We start from the raw sequence: 22,518 nt of genomic DNA on the forward strand, positions 1-22,518 counted from the left end.
AGAAGCTCCCAGACTCCACGAGCAACTGTCTCGTCGGCGTCATCTGTCACTTTCACTTCGGTAGTTACTCTGCCTCCATCGGGAAAGCACAGTGTCACAGCTTAGCTGTTATTAAACTTTCTAAGCTAAAAATACGACTGACTCCTATGGTAGAAATGGTCTGTAGTGTGCTACAAGACCTTCATGCTGGTCCCTGGTGTTAACGATGCCTCCCAGGCCCTACGTCCTTCTTTGCTGGTAGACAATTTTCACTTCAGTTAAGAGGCTCAAACCCACCACATGCGGGACTGAGAGATCAGCTTTCCTAGAGTGAGTAGGAGATTCCAACCCAGCATGTGCTTTTGTGCCCCCAGCTTTCACTCTCATGCCCATTTTCTTTAGTCATACATTGAGAAGAAAAGTGGTTTCTCCAAATGACAGCCTCCAGGTCTTAGGGAATTCTGACTGATTCAGATTCTTTTCTCTGTGTGCACGTCGTCACATAGATAGACCTCTCATTATACAGACTGTGTAGATCAGTAACTTGGGGAAACGAGGTTGGTTTGTTGTTAATATTTAAGTACTTAATTTTTTTTTAGAGCTGTTTTACGTTCACAGCAAAATGGAGAGGCAGGTCCAGAGAGTTCCCATCCACCCCTCCCCTCCACATGCACAGCCTCCCCCATTATCAACATCTCCCATCATAGTGGATAAATATGTCGGGATTGATGAACGTGCATTGATACATCATTATCATCCAACGTCCACAGTTTAGGGTTCGCTATAGGTGTGGTACATTCTGTGGCTTTGGGCAAACATATGATTGTATGTTTCTGTCATTCCAGTATCACACAGAGTATTTCCCTGGCCCCGGGAATTCTCTGTGATACACCTGATATACCTGCGTAGCCCTCCCCAGCCCCAAGGAGGTTGTTTTTGTGCAGGGTTTGCTTTCCCAGCCACGGGGGGCCAGCAACACATGTTAACATGTAACTCACGTGGGTAGGCTCATACAAATTGTTTTCACTGAATGTCAGCATCTTTTTTTTTTTTTGAGACGGAGTCTTGCTCTGTCGCCCAGACTGGAGTGCAGTGGCCGGATCTCAGCTCACTGCAAGCTCCGCCTCCCGGGTTCACGCCATTCTCCTGCCTCAGCCTCCAGAGTAGCTGGGACTACAGGCGCCCGCCACCTCGCCCGGCTAGTTTTTTGTATTTTTTTAGTAGAGACGAGGATTCACCATGTTAGCCAGGATGGTCTCAATCTCCTGACCTCATGATCCGCCTGTCTCGGCCTCCCAAAGTGCTGGGATTACAGGCTTGAGCCACCGCGCCCTGCCAAGTGTCAGCATCTTATAGGTCATCAGCTTATCACCAGGTCAGGGAGCTCTGAAATCTCTCCTCAAGTCCTCTGCTCAGATTGGCTGTTTCTTGTTACTGCCACTTGCAGACAGCAATGATTCTCTTGCGGTTCCTCTGCCACCACTGTCATTCAGGTGTCCTCATGCCCTTTTAAAGAAACAAGTTTGCATTTGACCAAAAACACAAGATGACCGATTTATGATACATGACTGGAAAGTCATGAAACTAACTACCTTGCCTAACTTTATAATGTTTTAGTTATGTGGTCACACCTCATATAGCACTCCCAGTATGTTTTCAAGCACATAGAGATAGATGAAATATGAAAACTGGATACAAGTTCAGCTTAGAAAAGAGCCAGAGGAGAAAGCTAAGTCATATGCCCAGCGGTGTCCTCCCCAGCCGCCACAGGCAGTCTTGTATGAGCGGGTGTGTTAGGATGGTGTTCTTAATAGAAGATCAGCTGAGGAGTCAAGAGAAGCTCTTTGCCATTACTTGCAAGGGGAAGAACAAATCTTAAATGCATTACAGACTTTGTGTGCAGATGTCCAGGTGAGAGGCCTTGCATCTGCACTTAGGGTACCATGGGTAATCAAGTAATGATGTCCATATCGGACCCTCTCTCATTTACAAAGTGCCAGAGGCAGCCCGTATGATAAGAAAATGGGAGCAGCTCTCAAAGGCCTGACCTCAAGTTCTAGTTCCTCTGCTTCTGAGCTGAATGGCCCGGTGCAGGCAGTCTCCCATCTCTCTAAGCCTCAGTTTGCCCATCTGTAAAATAGGGTAACACCATCATTTTCTTCATAGGAATGTTTTGAGGCTAAATGTATTAATAAATGTGATTGATATCTGCTGAACAGTTGTAACTGAGGACAAAGGATTGTCCCTCTGTCCTGTCCCAGGCCCCTTGTGGCCTCTCTCTATGGCCATTTACTATGCAAAGAAGGTCACTTGATTGACATCCAACCCCAGCCCAGAACTTACCATCAGGCGACGTTGGTTCCCTCTTAAGGGAAGATTGTTTAGTGAACCGAAGAGGTTTCTTTTACCAAAAAGATAAATCTTTACTTTCCAAAAGAAATGAGATTTGCCCTCCTATTTCTTTAAGTTGCCACTTAAGAAGAATGCATATGCTTTGTTTTTTCAAAACAGCTGCGTACTGTTGAAAGAATGATGATGTCCTTGAACTGTCTTGGTGTGAAGCATTTCTTTAAGTAGTTAATTTGGAAATATGCAGAATAATATCATTGTCTTATATTATCAGAGTATTGGGTGGGAGGGGCGGGGCTCCTGCAAGTAAAAAGACATTTTATTAATTGATTTCCACTTTTTTTTTTTCTGCCTCTCATTTCAGAACGGTTTGATCACCACTGTCCCTGGGTAGGCAACTGTGTGGGGAAAAGAAACTACAGATTTTTTTATATGTTTATTTTATCTCTGTCTTTTCTGACAGTCTTTATATTTGCATTCGTTATCACCCACGTCATTCTTCGTAAGTATGCTGGCGAAATCAGATTACGTATGTAACCATTTGCCTGACTTTGGTTTTCCGATTTGATTTTGATTTAATATTTTGATCATTTCGGGCTCTCTCTTTCCCTTTCTTTCTCCCTTTCCTCCCCTCCTCACTTCTAGCCTGCCTCGCTTTTGTTTCTCACCCTCCTCCATCCCTCCTCTGTCCCCTGTCATTCCCCACTCCCCACCCCATCTTTCACAGCATTTTCCAGGGTTCACACCTGGGCCAGGCTGCGCTTTCACCAACAATACCTCCTCCTCGATACGCACGTCCCTATTCCAACCTCAGTGACCTCACTTTTTCTCCTGCTAACGGGTCCCCTGGAAGACTCATCCCCACATTTTGTACAAGGGACAATGTGCTGCAGTGATGACCATTGAAGAGCAGGTTTTCTTCCTTCATGTGATATCACCTTATGCAGGAACAGTCACCAGTCACCCTCCCTAGAAAATATGTCTGGGAAGAAAGACTAGGTTTTCTTGCACACAAATCTATATATGTTAAAAACATACATTTGACAAGATGTTTAAGTATCTGCTAGAACATGAGCTAACTACCCCTGACATATAAAGGAAGCAACTTTGATTAAAAATTAGATTTGGAAATCAGTGATTTTAGTATCGATTTGCCTAAGCAAGTGGCATTTTTTCATTTCCTATTCTGAGGGTTGTAACTTTGAATTTCCTTTGTCTCTTGGTCATTCACTTTCCTACAATAGAAAGTGATGAGAAGGAAGTGAATTTGCATTGAGTTATAAATTTAGGCCTTTGAACTGCCATTACAGTACGAACCACAACATTAAGCACTAGCCTTACCTCTTGTCTGCATTCCTGAAGCGTAACCCCTCATTAGCAAGTCCGTAGCTTCTTTCTGGAATGTTTCCGTAAGTATCTGCACAGAGGCTTCAGGCCGAAGTGCTCAAACCACAAATGGCATGGGCTGGGCTCAGGCTCATGTTAGGAGCACATCTTCCTCCATTTCTCTTCTGGTGGGTTCCTATGGGGGTGGGGAAGTGGGTGGGAGGAAATGTTTTGCATTCATTCTTTTTGAATATTAGTCAAATTGGGCCGTTAAATGGACCATCCCAAATTTTCGTAGGTACTTTCAATCCTAGTTCCCATTCTTTCTGGGTATATCTTTCATCCAAATGTGACACAAATGTGTAATATGTGCTTGAGAGCCATAGCTTGGTGGACTCACAAGAGGAGAATGGACTCCCGCCTTTTGCACACCAGCTGGGCAGGATGCAGACAGGGGCATCCTCTGGCTCTATTTTCGCAGTCCTCAAAATGGCAAAAATGTGGCTAGGGTCCTATCTGTGCATTAATAGACAAAAGAAGCAGAGAGAACGCCTAGGGCTTTATATGTTATTTTCAAAGAAGCAGTTGTTTGACACAACTAGGGAAGAAATACGAACCGATCCTCCAGCACACACGTGACACTGAAAGGCAGTGTTTAGACATTTTTATTTTTATTTTTGAGATAAAGTGTCGCTCTGTTGCCCCAGGTGGAGTGCAGTGGCGGGATCTCGGCTCACTGCAGCCCCCGCCTCCCAGGTTCAAACAGCTCTCCTGCCTCAAGTAGCTGGGATTACAGGCGTGGGCCACAGTGCCTGGCTAATTTTTGTATTTTTAGTAGAGAGGGGGTTTCACCATCTTGGCCAGGCTGGTCTCGAACTCCTGACCTCCGGTGATCTGCCTGCTTCGGCCTCCCAAAGTGCTGCGATTACAGGCGTGAGCCACCCCACCAGGCCTAGACATTGTATTTTTATATCACCTTTAACAACCTCAAGATGCTTTTGTGTATATTATGGGATTGTATTCATGGCCTTCTCCCTACATTGTGGATATCAAGGGCCTAGCATGTGGATGTCACGTGCTTAGTCATATACATAAACTCAGGGAACACACACATGCATGCTCATGGCCTCACTCACACGTACTCACACCCTTACACACCCACACTCACACACTAGCCACACTCACACATATATACTCACCCATATATATACACATACACACTCTTACACACCCACACTCACACACATAACCTTACCCACACCCACACTCACACATACCCTTACACACACATACCCTTACACACCCACCCACACTCACACACCCTTACCCCCACACACACTAGCCACATTCACACTCATATATACTCACCAATAAGCTCACACACGCATACTCTTACACACACCCTTACACATCCACATTCACACACACACTCATACCCTTACAGCCACTCACACACACCCTTACACACCCATATTCACACGCACCCTTACACACCCACACCCATACCCTTACACACCCACACTCACACACATGCCCTTACCCACACACTCACACATACCCTTACACACTCACACACACCCTTACACACCCACACTCACCCACATACCCTTACACACCCACACTCACACACACCCCCTTTTACACCCACACTCACACTCTAGCCATACCCACACTCATATATACTCGCCAGTATGCTCACACACTCTTGCACTCACACGCTGTTGTGCTCACTCACACTCATGCTGTTGCACACACACATGCTCACACACACTCACGTTGAAATCTGCACGTGCCACCACACTCAGGTTGTGATGTGTATTTCACTTTCAGCTTCTCTAAGGTTTTACTCATCCTGGCTCCACCAAACTGGATTTTACTATTGTCTATGCTTAAATATTGCAAAACTGCATCTCTTCTTCTACACAAAAGTATTAAGAGTTTACCTGCCTGTAAGTTAATGGAATATTCTGGGCAAAAGAAAATAAAACTTTTCCTTTTCCCTTGTTCGACACCCCGTCCTCAGTGACCCCCACGATACGACCCCACCACCCTATCTGGCTTGGCATGTGACGCTTTGGGAAGGGCACGGGGTTTACATGGCTCCTGTTACCCCCCAAGCCTCAGAAAACATTGGCACAGGCAGAGAGGATAACTGTCATCTGAGTCTCTCTGTGGGATCCTGGGCTCTTAGAGAAAGGACTGGACAGGGAGTGGCGGGTGAGATTTCTGTGGCCTCCAAGATTCCTAGGAAGGCCAAGTCTGGATTTCCTTGGAGAGGAAGGAGGGTTTAGGCAAGCCACATAATTAGGGTGCAGTAGAGAAAGAGAAATCATTTCTTTTGGTCCCTCATCTGCCTCAGGGCTGCGTTTCCTCCACGTGGCCGCACAGGCACTTGCATCTGTGCCCTTCGGGGCTGGCAGAGATGGAGGAGGAAGCCTTAAGCACCGTCTCTCCTGATCAGCGCTCCACGCAGCTCCTCTCCACAGCCTCTCCCACCCCCTGTGTCCCACTACTCAGACACATGGGCTGTGGGCACAGAGGGAAAGGGACCTTGGGAAGAACAAGCCACTCTTCACCCTCCCAAGTGGTCGCCCATAGTGGGGCACATGGGGACACGGTGGCCACTCACTCCCTACCACTAAGTCCCACAGTGCAGCTACGCCCGTGGTCAGATGCCACAGGGACACCATAGCACCCGTCTGTTGTGTCATTTCCTTGCTGCACGAGGGCCGGATGGTGTCCCCGGAGGCTCATTGGCTTCCCACAGCACAGAGGGACCTGGCACTGCTACCCCAAGATGGGATTGTTAAAACTACCTCTTTTTTTATTTTTAAAAGTATGATGTCAATGCATAAAATAAAAATTGCTTTCTGTCAGATGCTTCTTTATTCAAGCCCCTAAAGAAATGTTTTCTTGCCTAAGACAGCTCATATTAAAATGTCCAAAACCCAAAAGAAGTCTAATAAATTTCAGCTTTATGGCTTTGTTTACTCTGGGTGTAGAAAAAGAAATCTTTTATATGTAGCCTAGTTTCCAGAACTTCCAGGGTCAAAAGTTAACAAATTTGGGGAAAACAGAAGAGAAAAGATAGCATGCAGTATTCTGTTTTCCTATTAAAATGAGGAAAACAAAGGAGTCATCAGAACTGTAATTTATGGGAAAGTGTGCAGACATCCATCTGCTTTTATTGAAAAAATACCCTGCAGATGTTGGGCCTAATTATGAATCCTCCCTTTTCTTGGTGAAAAACTTCAGTGGCGTCTCAATCTCTGATCAGTAAACTGGGTGTCGTAGCACTTACAAAATAGAATTATTTCATTGCTCTTTAGCCATCTATTATTTTTATGTAGATGAGAGTGCATTCAGCATGAAGGCTGTTTATGTCTGAATACTAAATGTTGGTTTCATTCCCACAGGTTCACAGCAAACAGGATTCCTAAATGCCCTTAAGGACAGTCCTGCAAGATATCCTTTGTGATGGTTCTGTTTTCACGATGCTAATGTGTTGAGTATCTGGCTGACCTTCTATGCGCACACCTCCTCATCTTCTGCCCTGGCCTTGCTTCTCATGTATCTTATTCCAAAGAACTCCCCCAGATTCACTGGCAGGAGCACTAGCTTCTGAATACTTCCATCCCTGAGTGACTCAGCCTGTTTAATTCGAGGGCTTGGAAGCCAAGTATGAATTCTTACCCACCCCCAGAAATCAGGATGGATTTGTGTTCAGTCAGGTTGGTTTGGGGAGAAGTAGGGCTGGGAGCTGCAACTGATCTCATTTTGATTGGCAGGTGGTCCACACAGAACATGTGGGGATGCCCACGTGTGGGTTGCGTCCTGCTATGCGGTCACCAAGTGAGAGTCTTCAGACCCTTCTGTATTGATTCTGTTGGGGGTTACAGTTTGCCATTCGGATCACTATATTATTTCCAGGAACACAACACCCTTTTATAACCCTGAATAGATTGAAGATGGTCAGTCTCGAGTCGTTTGGATTAATGAGGATGGTTTTCCATCCTCCCAAGCATAAATATGGGGATGCACCATAGTATTTTGAATCTTGAAAGAAAAGTGTGTGCCCATTAAGTGCTTGAATGAGGTCCCATCCCTTCCAGAGGCCCCAGGCTTTATACAGATGGGACCCCCTGACCTGGCTCGTCAGGGACTCAGTTCTCTTTCTTCCTCATATCATCAGGTAGACTGGACTTGAACTTCTCATTACTCTTCAGAGTAATTTTTGTCTTTAGGTAGGGAATTCCTCATTTTTGTTTGTTTTGTTTTGTTTTGTTTGAGACCAAGTCTCACCCCATCACCCACTCAGGCTGGAGTGCAGTGACACGATCTCGCTCACTACAACCTCGACCTCCCAAGGTATGTGCCACCATGCCTGGCTAATTTTTGTATTTTTAGTAGAGACGGGGTTTCACCATGTTGGCCAGGCTGGTTTCAAACTGCTGACTTCAAGTGATCTGCCCGCCTGGGCCTCCCCAATTGCCGGGATTATAGGCATCAACCACCACGCCCAGGGAGGTAGAGAATTCTTAAAGAACAAAGAACTTTAATATGACTTATGTATGCATCATGTTCTTCTGAAAGCCAACCTGCCATGTCACTGAGAACTGGTATGTGTGTTTGAGCAGGGGAGATATTTCAATAGATCTAAAAACAAATGTGGTCCTATAAATATATATATATATTTCCTTAATAGACAGTATCTCTTTTTCCAGTACCTCTGTGTTTGTGGGCAGCATAGGATGATGGTTACAGGTCCACATTCTATTGTCAACTAATACTTTTTAAACTCAGATCGGTATTGTGGATGGGGCCTGGGACATAAGGAAGGTATACAAAGGAGACTTGGAGAATAAATTGAACAGATAGGTCCTATCTTCTGTTAATGATTTGGGAAGAAGTTGACTGAAAGGAAAGGTGACCCAGGGAATGAATGAAATCTTCAAAACCTGTGCTATTAGGATCAGGTTCCGCAAGAAATGTCCTCCTCCGTTCCTCTCCCCAACTCTACCAGGGGCAACATCCCCCCACTGTCACCTCTCTGTGCCCTTCTGTTTTCAGGGAACATTGCTTCCACAAAGCTCATAGCCAAGTTGCCTCTTCCTTCCTAAAGAAAAGGCTTGCCTGAGTCTTACAAGGAACCATTTGTGTCATGAAAGCATGCTGGTCACATTAAGTTTTATAAATGTGCCTCAGAACTGGCACTGGGGCCCGGGCTGTCAGCTGGAAGTTTTTCTGAAGCCTCACATATGTGGCAGCTTCAGCCAACTCCCCGCAATTCTGTCCTGGCACCGGTGCCTCCCTGAGACCCTGTGCGTGTGCAGGAGGCCTGGTGCATGTTTCAGACACAAACATCCGTGACGGGAGTGCCTCTCGGCTGGGAGGGGGAAGCTCTTCCTCGCTGCTGAGAAAGGCCGACCTCAAAGCCTGGTCATTCCAGCTGCCTTGTGTCCGGCCCGCTGGTGACCTTCTGCTCCATGCGTGTTCCCTGGCCACCACCCTTCAGGTGGAGAGTAGAGGGGCTGTGTGTGGAGTGGCCTTGTTGCTGCCTGGTCCTTTTTTCTTCCCCCCCTCCCCGAAACGGAGTCTCACTCTGTCGCCCAGGCTGGAGTGCAGTGGCATAATCTCGGCTCACTGCAACCTCTGCCTCCTGGGTTCAAGCGATTCTCCTGCCTCAGCCTCCTGAGTAGCTGGGACTACAGGTGCCCGCCACCTCGCCCGGCTAATTTTTGTATTTTAAGTAGAGATGGGGTTTCACCATGTTGGTCAGGCTGGTCTTGAACTCCTGACCTCGTGATCTGCCCGCCTCAGCCTCCCAAAGTGTTGGGATTACAGGCATGAGCCACTGTGCCTGGCCACTGCCTGGTCTTTATCAGAACTCCTGACAGACCTCCCAAGTCATGCATCTTACCCTATCAAGATCCCAGAAGGGCTCTCATTAGAGACCAAGTAGACAGTCCTGGACTGGGGTCAAATCTTTAATACCTGCTCCATGGCAATTAATTATGAGGTCCAGAGTCATTTCTTAACCCTTTTGTGTCTCAATTTTTGGACCCACAGTAGTCAGCCACTATGTACTTGACAATGGTATGCTGACAAAGTCAGTTATTCGGGAAATACAGGGAAGACCCTGCTTCAAAGCGTGGCTTCCAGGTGTGGCCAGAGGGATTTCAAAGAGACTCTGCCAGAATCTTCTTTGAGAGCGCACATCTGCATACTGCATGGTGTGGCGGGGCTGACAGTCTGCAGAACCAGGAACACGGCATCCCCTGTAGGGGGACAGACTGGTGTTGCTGTTAGGAAGCAAGCGTGGCAGTAGCGTGCTGGCCATGCCGGGAGCCCACAGCGGGAAGGAGTGCGGGAAGGGAAGGGAGGGAGAGTGATGCTCTTACTTATTCAGGCCAGAGCAAACTTTATTTTCCCCTAAAAGTCATTCTCAAATGGAGGTAAAGAGTTTTCCCTATTGGCCCAGTTTTTGAAAACACATAAAAGTCTCAGCTGCTGCCTTTCCAAATAGTGTTTCCTCATCTGGGTGCTGACTCTTTCCTCCCACAGCCAGACGCTCCCTTGCAGGAGTTCCCGGCACCTCCTCCACACTCAGGGGCTGGGCAGCCACAGCCTGCTGATTGCACGCAGGTCCTTAAGCACCTGGACGCGTTCCACACCTGCACCTCCAGCGAAGGCCTTCCAAACTGTCAGCCAGGGCGTAGAGCCCGAAAGCAACACACATCCCTCATCACACAGGTCACTTGATGGTTTTAAATACACACACATACAGCGCTGTCTATCCTTAGATATGTATGTGTATGTATTTTTAAGCCCTCATATATACATGTGTATATAGCTATAGACACACACACACATATCTAGGATTATATAAGGATATGTTAAGTGTGTGTGTGCATGCATCTTTATCTGTATGTCTGTCAATAAGTTCAGATGTGGACAGACATGTCCTCCCCAGAGTCCAGGTTGGAAATGCTTGCGGGATGCCCTGAAGGCCCTTGCTGGCCCACACCGCTCGCAGGGAGGCTGCCCATCCTCACTTCCCTCCTGCTGATTCGCTCCCTGCTTGGTCTTGTGGCACCTCCATTATGGACCCGAGGTCCTGCTGGGCTCCTGCCTGGAAAAAGGAGACTTAACTCTAAACCCAAACTATCCCAGGGCAGCCAACAAAAAGACCCTGACAAAACCCATTCCTCCAGGAGAAAAGCGGGGGCTAAAAGCAAGGTCTGGGAAGAACCACAAAGCTGTTCCTAGCGCGGAAGAAGTGAGCAGTGCAGGCAGCACCCCAGCCTGGGTCTCCTTAATCCTTTCTGGAAGCAGGAATGAATTTCAGGAACATCAGACACACACCCACACTGCAAAGCAAGGTGCTGGGTGCTTTAATGTGCAAAGCACAGAGACATTTCTTCTGTGTGCCACTGACGCCCCTCCCCTCATCAACCCTGTGGTTGTCTAAAAGTCCTGTGTTCCGACAGGGTGCTTTCTGTTTGAAATATGTGCTTTGGAGAAGAGTTCCTCCTTCAGTGGGTTTATTAAGAAGTATTACACAGACAATTTTTTCCTAAGTTTGTGTTCCGGAAGAATAAGCATGCATTGGGTGCTGCTGGCTTGCCATGTGTTTCTGAAAAAACATTAGTTCTGCTTATTAGAGAACCAGGTGCTGAGTAGGGCTGGATCCCATCAGCACACCTGGACACCTGCGGCTTTGGAGGTGGCATGGGGATGCTGGTGGGAGCTTACGTCATATAGCCCTGCAGCTCCTGAGGAAGAGTGTGCCAACCTCAGGGACCACTCAGGAGTCTAGCCTGCAGAAGCCTCAGATCACAGTGACTGGGAGCGCTAGAAAGGAAGATGGGTCCTGCTTGTCAGTGTGGTGGGGGATTCTAGCATTAGAGAAATGCTAAACTCAAGACCTCCCAACCCCTTCCACTGCCGAGATACTGAGAATTTGAGAGTGTCTGTTGGGATGGCTGGTTTATGATGGATGAGTTTGATCTGGGGCACGCTCATAAAAGCTGTCCTTTGATTGATAGCAGAACTGCCCACAATTCATCCTCTCCAGACCTGTACTCAATCCAGAGCAAGAATCTGTAAAGTCCCAAGTTTTTAAAACTAAAGGAAGTTTCCCAGCTGACTTGCCTGAGCACAGCACTGGAGTCTAGCGGAACCTTTGCAAGTGACCTCTGCAGCGTTTTCTCGGGCAAGACAATAACTTGTATTTTCACATTTTCAATGACCTCATATCTAATCTCCTGACCGTGCAATAAAAATATTTTGATGAGAAATAAGGGCACAGGCAAAGGTTTCTCACAGCGGATTTACTCTGCAAAATATCCAACTAAAAACAATGTCATTGAGGAAGTGAAAGAGATTAGAAACAAAAATGGCTAGTAGACAACCATCCAAGACACCCTGGCAGAAACATCAGTGTCAATGATGGAAACATTGATACACTGAAGGCTCTTCATCAGGCCCACATAAAACCCAGCAGAACTTTAGGAGAAAGGAATCGAGTAGCTTCTACTGTAAGTAAGCCCGGACTGGGTGGTACCTAGTGCCAGAGTGTGGGCAGCCCAGGAGGAGAGGGAGATGGAGGCAGGGGAGTAGAGGAGGCCCTCGATGGCTGTGAAAGAATGCCTGACTCATTTTCAGGTGCTTAGCAGGCCCCTTCCCAGTCTGCACCATCAGCCCTCCCAGGGGTGAGGGATAGGGCAGGGTGCCCGCTGCTGGCATGCAGCTTTGGAGGATGCACTTCTGGCTCAGAGTCCATAGTCGGTTCTCCTTCCCTCCCTCCTTCTCCTCCTTCCTTTCCACCTCCCGTTGCCTGTACCAAACTCCATTTCCTACCCCTCTTTGTATCAGAGAAGCAGAGGCAGTGGGGAGGGGCCTCTCAGGGCCTGTGGCAGTGGGGTAGCTGCCCCGTACCATGGTACAAGAGCCTTCCCCAGGGACACAGACAAATGGAGAGACTTCTCAAAAAAAAAAAAAGGGACTGGTCCCTCTGTCCACACAGCCAGGAGTGTTCAAACAAAGGAGATCCACTCAGCAACTATTTCCTGTAAAAATCATTCTACTCAACAGCCACCATGGGCAAAACCTGCCAGGTCACAAGGTCAAGAATTGGGCCCTGGAAGCATGAGGCCGCGGAGATGGAGCAAGCACACAAATGCACTGGCTTGCCCTCTTCTGCCGGCATCTGCTGCTGCTCAGATCTGGGTTCTCGCTAGGATTCCTTATGCAGAATAAGGCTTGGGGGCCATGAAAAAGACAGCCTGTGGTTGAGGTGGGGCATCCTGCAGGGACATCAGGAGAGGTGGTGGCAGGGGCCTCCGAGCAGGGCTGTGGGAGATGGGTGGGTTCTAGTGGGGGACATGGAAGGAGAGGTCTCAGGCAGCTCCCACAGCCTGAGCAAGGTCCAGAGGATGGTGCCAGGGGCTATCAGGAAGGGGCAGCCCATCTGCAGGGCCACATCTGGCATCCTGGTGGTGTGCCCACTCACTCCACATTGGGCAGTGTGCCCACTGGGGCTGGGCATCAAAAGGAGGCAGGGCTGCCCATCAACGTGTGGTCTGCCCTACATCGTGTGAGCACACAGGTGCACTTACACACCCAAGCGTGTGACGGAAAACAAAGAGGGGCTGTGATAGCTGAACTCCTATGGCATGGGGGCAGGTGTGACAGTGTTGAAGACTAAGGGGGTGGGGTCCTTTCATCCCCTGCATGCTGGCAGGTGAATGACATCATCAGAGCTGGATTGTGATGCTTGTTTTAAATAACTTTTTTTCTTTTTTTGTTGTTGTTGTTGAGATGGAGTCTCGCTCTTTTGCCCAGGCTGGAGTGCAGTGGCAAGATCTCGGCTCACTGCAACCTCCACCTCCCAGGCGCAAGCTGTTCTCCTGCCTCTGCCTCCCAACCCCTCCTGTAACTGGGATTACAGGCACTCGCTACCAAGCCCGGCTAATTTTTTATATTTTTAGTAGAGACGGGGTTTCACCATGTTGGCCGGGCTGGTCTCAAACTCCTGACCTCAAGTGATCCACCCACCTCGGCTTCCCAAAATGCTGGGATTACAGGCATGAGCCACTGCGCCCGGCAAGAACATTTATCTTGCATCAGGGGACACAACAGAGTAGAACAGATGTTTGCAGAGGAAAGGCCCCCGTGGGTGAAATCGGTGGCAGAGGGACAGCTCAGTAGGGAGAAGCAGGGCAGTGGGATCCGTGCCTGGGGAGGGGTGAGGGCGGAGGAGTAGGAGCGTTCTGGCAAGAATGCCTAGGGGAAAGGGTTGCGCTGGAAGAGGGATACAGCTAGTGCCAGTTTGGGGAGCAGTGGTGAGTTCTAAGATATGTTTACAAAAAGAACCTAAAAGATAACACACATGAGTCTCCCCATTGGCCTAGAGTAACCTGAAGGTCCTCTCTTTAGTTACTTGCATGAAATATGGAAGGAGGGAAAAATCAGCTGCTTGTCCATGAGAATGTCACAGCCTCATAGGAAATGTTACCCGCCAGGTGCCTGTCGGAGAAGCCACATGGTGATCCCGCCTTGGCTTCTCCGATTTGTGGAGGCCAGAGTCCTCAGAAACACGTGCTGGGGAGCCCAGGGGAAGCCCTGCCCGTCAACAATCATTTCAATGTAACGTAGCATTAACATCCAATTAAAGGGATTACAACCATTTTTAATCATGACTTATTGTTCAGCTCTCTCAAAATGTGGAGGGTTTTCTGTGGTTGGTAAATCAAATGTTGATTGATTCTCCGTCTGCAGAGGCTGTGACAGAAAGCATTTTCATCCCCAAGTTGCATTCACTGGACATTGACCCATCTGAAGAGCACAGTGGCCTAATACTTATCGTCTGTTTTAATGAGATTTGGTAGGAGGATCCAGGTTGGCCCACAGAAAGGGCACCACAGTGGGAAAATCACGAAGGCAGCACAGGCCTTTCCTAACTTGTCCATCCTAATACCTGCTGATCCTCAGAGGGAACCCAGAAAGCAGGTAGGACAGGTGTCCTTAGGCTGCTTCCAGCTGCAGCTGTGTTGAGAAGTTAATGACTTGCTTAGGGGTGTCTGGAGCTGGAGCCCAGTTCTCCCAACTACCACCCCTCCCTCCCGCCAGGAGACTGAGATGCTTCCTGCTGCCCCTAACCAGCCCGACTGAGGGAGGGTCAGGAGGAAAAAGCATCAGATTGTATCTCATAAGATCATAAGGTGGGAAGGAGGTTGTTTGTTTTTTCAAATCACCCAAGTCCTACAAGAATATATTCTCATTGTAAAAAATCCCCAATGGAGGCCGGGCGCGGTGGCTCATGCCTGTAATCCCAGCACTTTGGGAGGCCGAGGCGGGCAGATCACGAGGTCAAGAGATCAAGACCATCCTGGCTAACATGGTGAAACCACATCTTTACTAAAACTACAAAAAATTAGCTGGGTGTGGTGGTGGGCGCCTGTAGTCCCAGCTACTCAGGAGGCTGAGGCAGGAGAATGGCATGAACTCGGGAGGCAGAGCTTGCAGTGACCTGAGATTGGGCCACTGCACTCCAGCGTGGGCAACAGAGCAAGACTCCATCTCAAAAAAAAAAAAAAAAAAAAAAAAAAAAAAAATCCCCAGTGGTCCAGAAATACAAGAATGAAAAGAAAGTGTTTCTCTTGACCCTTCCTCCGTTCTGCTGTAGGAACCCTTGCCAGCTTTGATGTGTCCTTCCAGATGGTCTTTGAGTTTGAATACATCTGTGTGCATCATACACATATGCTGATATGGGGGTGGGAGGACTTGCACCTAAAAAGAGCCCTTCTTTTTGCACGGTTCCACAATTTGATTTTTAAAAATATTTCCTGGAGATGTTTCCATGATGATACATAGATCTACCTCATTTTTTAAACTATTTCATAGAATTCCACAGTGTAGATGAACTATAGTTTAATCTTCTGTTGATGGATTAGATTTCTTTTTTTTTTTTTTTTTGAGACAGAGTCTCGCTCTGTCACCCAGGATGGAGTACAGTGGTGCGATCTCGGCTCACTGCAAGCTCCGCCTCCCGGGTTTACACCATTCTCCTGCCTCAGCCTCCCAAGTAACTGGGACTACAGGCGCCCGCCACATCGCCCGGCTAGTTTTTTTGTATGATTTTAGTAGAGACGGGGTTTCACCGTGTTAGCCAGGATGGTCTCGATCTCCTGACCTCGTGATCCACCCATCTCGGCCTCCCAAAGTGCTGGGATTACAGGCTTGAGCCACTGTGCCCGGCCGGATTAGATTTCTTAATTATTTTTACTGTTCAAGAAATGAAGTAGTGCATTTTCTTCTGTGTATCTCTATGTGCACACGTTACTGTGTCTCTAGGATTGACACTGGATGTGCCATCTCTGAGTTGAAGGGAAGCACATTTAAATGTCGATAGGGATGCCAAATGCTCCTCTTAAGAGACCTGACCAGTCTGAGCTCCTGTGTCCCTACACGTTTATGGCACTGGCTGTGAACAGTCTTGTCATTTTGGCCAATTTGATGAAAAGAAAAAAAATTACATTGTTTTAATTTCTGTTTTCTGGATAATAGATTGTACCTCTTTTTATGTTCAGGGGCCTTTTTCTTTTCTTATCACAATGTATGCCAGTACATGTCCATGTATCAATTGGGTTATTTGTTCTTTTTCTATGAACATGTAGGGTTTCTTTATGTTTCTCAATAATCATCATCATCATCATCATCATCATCATCATCATCATCTCTTAGATATCCTTTGCCAATCTCCAAATCCAACATTTACCTTTTAACTTTACTTTTTTACACAAATGTGTTTATTAATGAGCACAATCTGTCAATCTCATACTACATGGCTCCTTGGTTTGTGTCTTATATCCTCGCCCCAAAGTTACATGAATGTTTCCTTAATTTTCCTCGAATACCTTTATATTGTGTTTCTCATATTTGGTGCAGTAATTTATCTATCAGATAATTTTGTGGATGTGGTGCAAGCTGAAGTTCTAGCTTTATTTTTTCTAAATGTTTAATGAAGTGTCCCAACACCACTTACTGTTTTACTGTTCTATTCTAGCAGGTCTCAAACTTTTTGGTGTCAAGACTCCTTTACACATTGAAAAATTATTAAGGACCCCCAAAGAGCTTTTGTTTGTGCATATTTTGGAGAGAGAGAGAGTTATTTATCATGTTGGAAATTACAACTCAAAAAATTTTAAAATACAAGAATGCACACGCCCACATCCTATTTGAACGAGAGCAAGGACATCATCTCCTTGGCCATTCTGGAATCCAGGAAATTCTGGATGTGTAACATATGTGGTCCCATGATCTCTCACCTTTTGTGATCCTCCAAATACTGATGCAGTATTTGGAAGCTGGTCCTTCCCTGCCCTGTCCTGTCCCCTAGTGCAGGGCTGGGTACATAGAAGGACATAGAGCCTGCACTTCTGGGTTTAGGCAGGAACTTGAGATAAGGGTCTCTGCAGAGCAGTGCTTGTCAGAGTTTTTCAATTCCATAAGCATTTAGTGAGTACTGCAGTGTGCAACCTCTTAGGCTAGGGCTGTGGGGAATTGAAAGCCATCTTTCTGGCCACAACGGAGACAAACTCTCTTAGCAGGGGTTGTGGGGGAGACAGAGGCGCAGCAGTAGCTGCTATGATTTGAAACCCATCCTCGATGCAGTAAACGAAGTCCCAGCTGCTTATGAAATCGGCTTCCAGTAGAGTTGGGTTGTTTCCTCTTCTTTCTCTTTCTAAAAAAAGACAGTAAATGGGTTTTGATACCTTTAAAAGAAATTTCTATTTCTTGATCTTACATGGCATAGATGTTTTCAGCATATAGCCAGTGGGCCAGTAAGGAATGTGTGTCTGTGTATTTGTGTCGGAGTCTGAGAGTGGATGTGAAAGGGAACAAACCATGTAAGCTGCCACAGGTTTACAAATCCCGGAGAAGCAGGAGGTTGGGGTAGGTCTAGGGCCACCCGTCTCTTGGCAAGAATTAGGAAAGGGACCAGCCCAAGACTCTTCTGTCATCCCAGCAGAGCAGACTTCCAGCATTCAAGTCCTAGCTCTGCTATTTCTCAAGCAAATGACTTCATTGCTTTCTGCCTTGGTTTCCCTGTCTGTTAAGGGGGAGTCACACTTCTCCCTGGGTCACTCTGAGGTTTAAGCTTAACAGGACCTGACACATCCCAGTGATGCCAGCCATTGTTAGGAATGATGATGCTGATGGTTCCTCGAGACCTCCTGAGTCAGCTGGGTCCCAGGGTGTGGGTAGTGCCAGCAGGCTGCATCTTGCATCTCGCATCCTACTTTGGATTCATGTCATTCTGACACAGCTGCAAGCTGACAGTGGAACTGCATTCCATAATTTACAAACTGTGTCGAAAGCACATGAGATATTAATAGAAAAGCTAGCCGGGCTTGGTGGCTCACACCTGTAATTCCAGCACTTTGAGAGGCAGGGGTGGGAGGATCACCTGAGGTCGAAGTCCAAGACCAGCCTGGCCAACATGGTGAAACCCCGTCTGTACTAAAAATACAAAAATTAGCCAGGCGTGGTGGTGGGCACCTGTAATCCCAGCTACTCAGGAGGCTGAGGCAGCAGAATCACTTGAACCTGAGAGGTAGAGGTTGCAGTGAGCTGAGATTGTGCCACTGCACTCCAGCCTGGGCAACAAAAGCGAAACTTCATCTCAAAAAAAGAAAAAAAAAAAATAGAAAAGCTGCATTTTTTTATTGTTACTATAAACCTTTAGAATTCTATGTCCGCTGGCTATGATGCCTCCCAATGAGGGTAATGAGCATAGTTGGCATTGTCAAAGGAGCTGCAGCCACTTTCAGTCTGGGATCCTCACTGCTCGTACATGCCAGGTTTCATATGGTTCATACATAGAAATGTTATATTCACTTTGACTTTGCCATCATTCTCCCTGGATCGTCAACTCTGGGTGACACATAAGTATTTCTGGGATTGCAGTTTGGCTCTTCATGTATTATTCAGTAAATAAATCTGGTTCTGTTCTTGATTCTTTTCTACCTTGGCTATTTCTTGTTTCCATTCCATGTGTCCCCTCCTCTTTCTGTCTCCTGTCTTTTCCTTGTAGCCAGTTCAAACCCATTGCTAGTGTCTAATGTCATCTCCCTCTCACACAACCCAGCTTTCCGGACTCAGTCTTCCCACTGGCTCCCTCATCGTGTTCCCTGGACTCCACTTCACCTCTTCTTTCCAACCAGTGCATGACCTGAATCCCAGGGGAGTTGCCTCCCAAGTCTGTCCCCTCCTGGCAGGGGGGATGTGGGTAGGGAGAGGGGCCTCTTTAGCCCCATTCTGTGGGAAGGCAGTTGAGAATGAGACCATCTTTGCTGCCTGGGACACCATCCATGTGACCCCACGTGCATACAGAGCCTCCACCATTGCCATTTGCCCAGCAGGGGTTGCCCAGGCTGGCAGCAGCTGTGGATAGGGGTCTGCTTCCTGTGTCTCTCTGGTCCCCTACCACTCCCTGCTACCATCTCCTTCTAGAGCAGACCCAGTGGTTTAGTGTGATGTTGAAAGTCAGTCAACAGGCAGAAGCCCATTCCCTCCTGTTTTGCCTGCAGCCCTGTGTGCCCAGATGGTGACATTGGTTAACCATGGCACAGCAGACCACGGCACTGCACTGGATAATGTGCTCAAACTTCTGGTCTAAAGATGAATTCTCTCCAGCCTGGAGAAGATCATCACTGATATGTTACGGCATGGTCTATATGGCATGCATCCTCAGAAACATTAGGCGAGCAGGAGCGTTTCTTTCTCCAGCCTGTAATATATCGATAGGGGATGCCAGATGTATGTGTAAACTCCCAAACCCAGGATGAATGGATTTTTTGCCCTGAGAAATATCTGTATCCTGTAAATAGAATTTTATAAGCATTTGTGGGACAGAAAAAGTCTCTGGCCTTTTCACATTGCCACACTCTGGGGTGATGGATCTGATCTGCTGAAGAGCACCAAGCTTTTTCCCTTTGTGTTAGACACATCTTACGGAACTCTTGACTTCCTCTCTCTCAATGTCCTGCGAGAACTCGTGGTTCCCAGCTGCCTACCAAGCAACTGAGGATGGCCATATAGGTCAGGGGTTGGCTGAAAGGCTGGGAAAACTTCCCCAAGTAAAAATACCCCTCACCCTGATGTCACTCCGAGAAATGCCACTGCTGGTTCAGGGTCTTATTTTCTCCTTCTTCCCCTTCTCTGTAAGCAGAGAAGAGGCCGTCCACTAAAGAAGAGGGCTTTCTGGGCCCCGGAAGCTATTCTCCTCAGGGGAGACGCCTGTTGGCACTGCAGTCCTCAGCATTCAGAAGCCAAAATTAGAGTCTGCGATTGATGTGCAAGTCAATATGTCATCCTTTCACCCAGAGCCTGAGCTACAGCCAACTCAAACCAGTGTGCTTCCTGATCAGGATGCCACAGTCACTGGCTCCACAGTGAGGCACAGAAAAATGTGAAGGTCAAATAGAAGTCAGAGGAAGGAAGTGGGTAGGTGACGCCCAGGGAGCCCTCCAGTCATCACGGAGCCACAGAGGCTGCTCCATGCTGGGGCATGTGACACCCCCTGCCCTGACGGAGGCTTCCATTTGGTTAGACGAAAATCCCGGAAGAGCAGGAAGCAAGGCAAGGCCGGGCAAGAGAGAGGCCAGCAGCTAGAGAGTGGCCTGTGCCTGGGGGGATTTCGGTTCCACGCCTCCATCACGTCCACCTCTTGCACGGCCCCTCACTTCCACTTGCCTCCTTGACTCGTGTCACTGTCCTGGAGGCTGTGGTGTGCTTCTTCTCTGTCTGGTCCATCGTTGGCCTCTCAGGATTCCACACCTACTTGATCAGCTCCAACCAGACGACAAATGAGGATGTAAGTTCCTGACTACACGAGACACGGGTGTGTTCTTGGGTTTTGGGCAATGGAGGAGAAAAAGGAAAGAAGAGGTTGGGCCCAGCTTCTCCCATACATCCCGTTCCAGATGTGAGCCCTTGGGAACAGAGATGGTGCCGTGGAAACTTCATATGCCATTCTGCATGTTTCTCTACTGGGAATCTCTATGTTCTCAGTTTTTCCGACCACATCCATTAGATACTAAGGTTGGCCAAGTGACACCCATTTCTGGCCCTGAAGAGAGTATTCTTTCTATTCCTTTGAAATGGTTTTGTAAGCTTCTTATCACACTTCCTCTGGTAGAAACCATGGCGGGCCAACATCTTGGAGTGAATGTTTGAGTCTGCCTTTCATATTTAATTTCTCTGTGGGAGGAAATTGCCCTGACCCAAAATTTAACTTTTTATCCAGGATTGTCTGCCTGTACTTAATACAGAAGAAGAGGAAGTATGAAAACAGGAAACAAGGCCGGGCACGGTGGCTCATGCCTGTAATCCCAGCACTTTGGGAGGCCAAGGCGGGCGGATCACAAGGTCAGGAGATCGAGACCATCCTGGCTAACACAGTGAAACCTCGTCTCCACTAAAAATACAAAAAAAACTACCCGGGCATGGTGGTAGGCGCCTGTAATCCCAGCTACTCAGGAGGCTGAGACAGGAGAATCGCTTGAACCCAGGAGGCAGAGGTTTCAGTGAGCTGAGATCGTGCCACTGCACTCCAGCCTGGGTGACAGAGCAACACTCCGTCTCAAAAAAAAAAAAAAAAAAAAAGAGGAAACAAAATGTTAGAGAATTTTTCCAGAGCAGCGTGGTCCACTTTGCTCTTTACACTTAGATTTTGATACAAGTCTCTATCCACACGTGAATTAAATGTCTCAGGATAGGTCTAGTTACCTTAAACAAAAGCTTGAGAAAATAGGTTGTGATAAGACACATGAGATAAGAGAATATTAATACAGTTATTTGTACTTGGTAGCTACAAATATTAGAATATGCAAAACAGGCCGGGCGCGGTGGCTCAAGCCTGTAATCCCAGCACTTTGGGAGGCCGAGGCGGGCGGATCACAAGGTCAGGAGATCGAGACCATCCTGGCTAACACAGTGAAACCCCGTCTCTACTAAAAAGTACAAAAAACTAGCCGGGCGAGGTGGCGGGCGCCTGTAGTCCCAGCTACTTGGGAGGCTGAGGCATGAGAATGGCGTGAACCTGGGAGGCGGAGCTTGCAGTGAGCTGAGATCCGGCCACTGCACTCCAACTTGGGCGACAGAGCGAGACTCTGTCTCAAAAAAAAAAAAAAAAAAAAAAAGAATATGCAAAACAGACTATTTTGGTCACAAGAAGAGGCTGAATTATTTCAGTCTGTAAATTAGCAATTAGGGGAACCATTTCACCTGCCATTCATTTAATTATCATTTAGGGCACTAAATGTGAGTATGAAAAAATCTCTGCTGGCTTATATGAGATGGCCTTTTAGTACCATGTGGCACAAATAAAAGATGATTGTCCCTGAGAATATTATTCTTTCCCTAATTTAACCTGCTGTTTTAGGACATTTCCAAGTTTGGAGTAAATGCCCATTTTCTTTAAGAAAAATATCTCCATTTCTTTGGATTAAAGATGATTTGCATTCTTTATGGGCTTCTCATGGTCCAGCTCACCTCAACCGTGCGTTGGTGTGAAGAATATTGCTTGTTACTGACTTTCCTTTTCTTTCAGATTAAAGGATCCTGGTCAAATAAAAGAGGTAAAGAAAATTACAATCCCTACAGCTACGGAAATATCTTTACCAATTGCTGTGTTGCCCTGTGTGGGCCCATCTCACCAAGGTAAGACTCAGGACGCTTCATGTTCTTATACAGACCTTGGAAAACCAAATGCCTCAGCCGTTAGCACAGGCCCCCCACCCTGGCGGAATGGGTTGCCGCCACCAGGTGACCGCTTTGTGCAGCGTGGACGTGGCC

At 47.4% G+C, this 22,518-nt stretch overlaps 1 protein-coding gene across 3 annotated transcripts in view; it reads left to right on the forward strand.

Annotated features, from left to right (window-relative positions):
• Positions 1–22,518, forward strand: part of ZDHHC14 (zinc finger DHHC-type containing 14) — a 323,921-nt gene that overhangs the window by 257,754 nt on the left and 43,649 nt on the right. For all 3 annotated transcript variants that reach the window (XM_010381547.2, XM_030928562.1, XM_010381546.2), the window contains exons 4-7: positions 2,693–2,830; positions 7,071–7,119; positions 20,434–20,536; positions 22,274–22,383. In XM_010381547.2, the coding sequence (XP_010379849.1) occupies positions 2,693–2,830; positions 7,071–7,119; positions 20,434–20,536; positions 22,274–22,383 (400 nt within the window). The remainder of the gene's footprint in view (positions 1–2,692; positions 2,831–7,070; positions 7,120–20,433; positions 20,537–22,273; positions 22,384–22,518) is intronic.

The sequence above is a fragment of the Rhinopithecus roxellana genome, chromosome 4 (assembly GCF_007565055.1).
Source record: "Rhinopithecus roxellana isolate Shanxi Qingling chromosome 4, ASM756505v1, whole genome shotgun sequence".
Classification (NCBI taxonomy): domain Eukaryota; kingdom Metazoa; phylum Chordata; class Mammalia; order Primates; family Cercopithecidae; genus Rhinopithecus; species Rhinopithecus roxellana.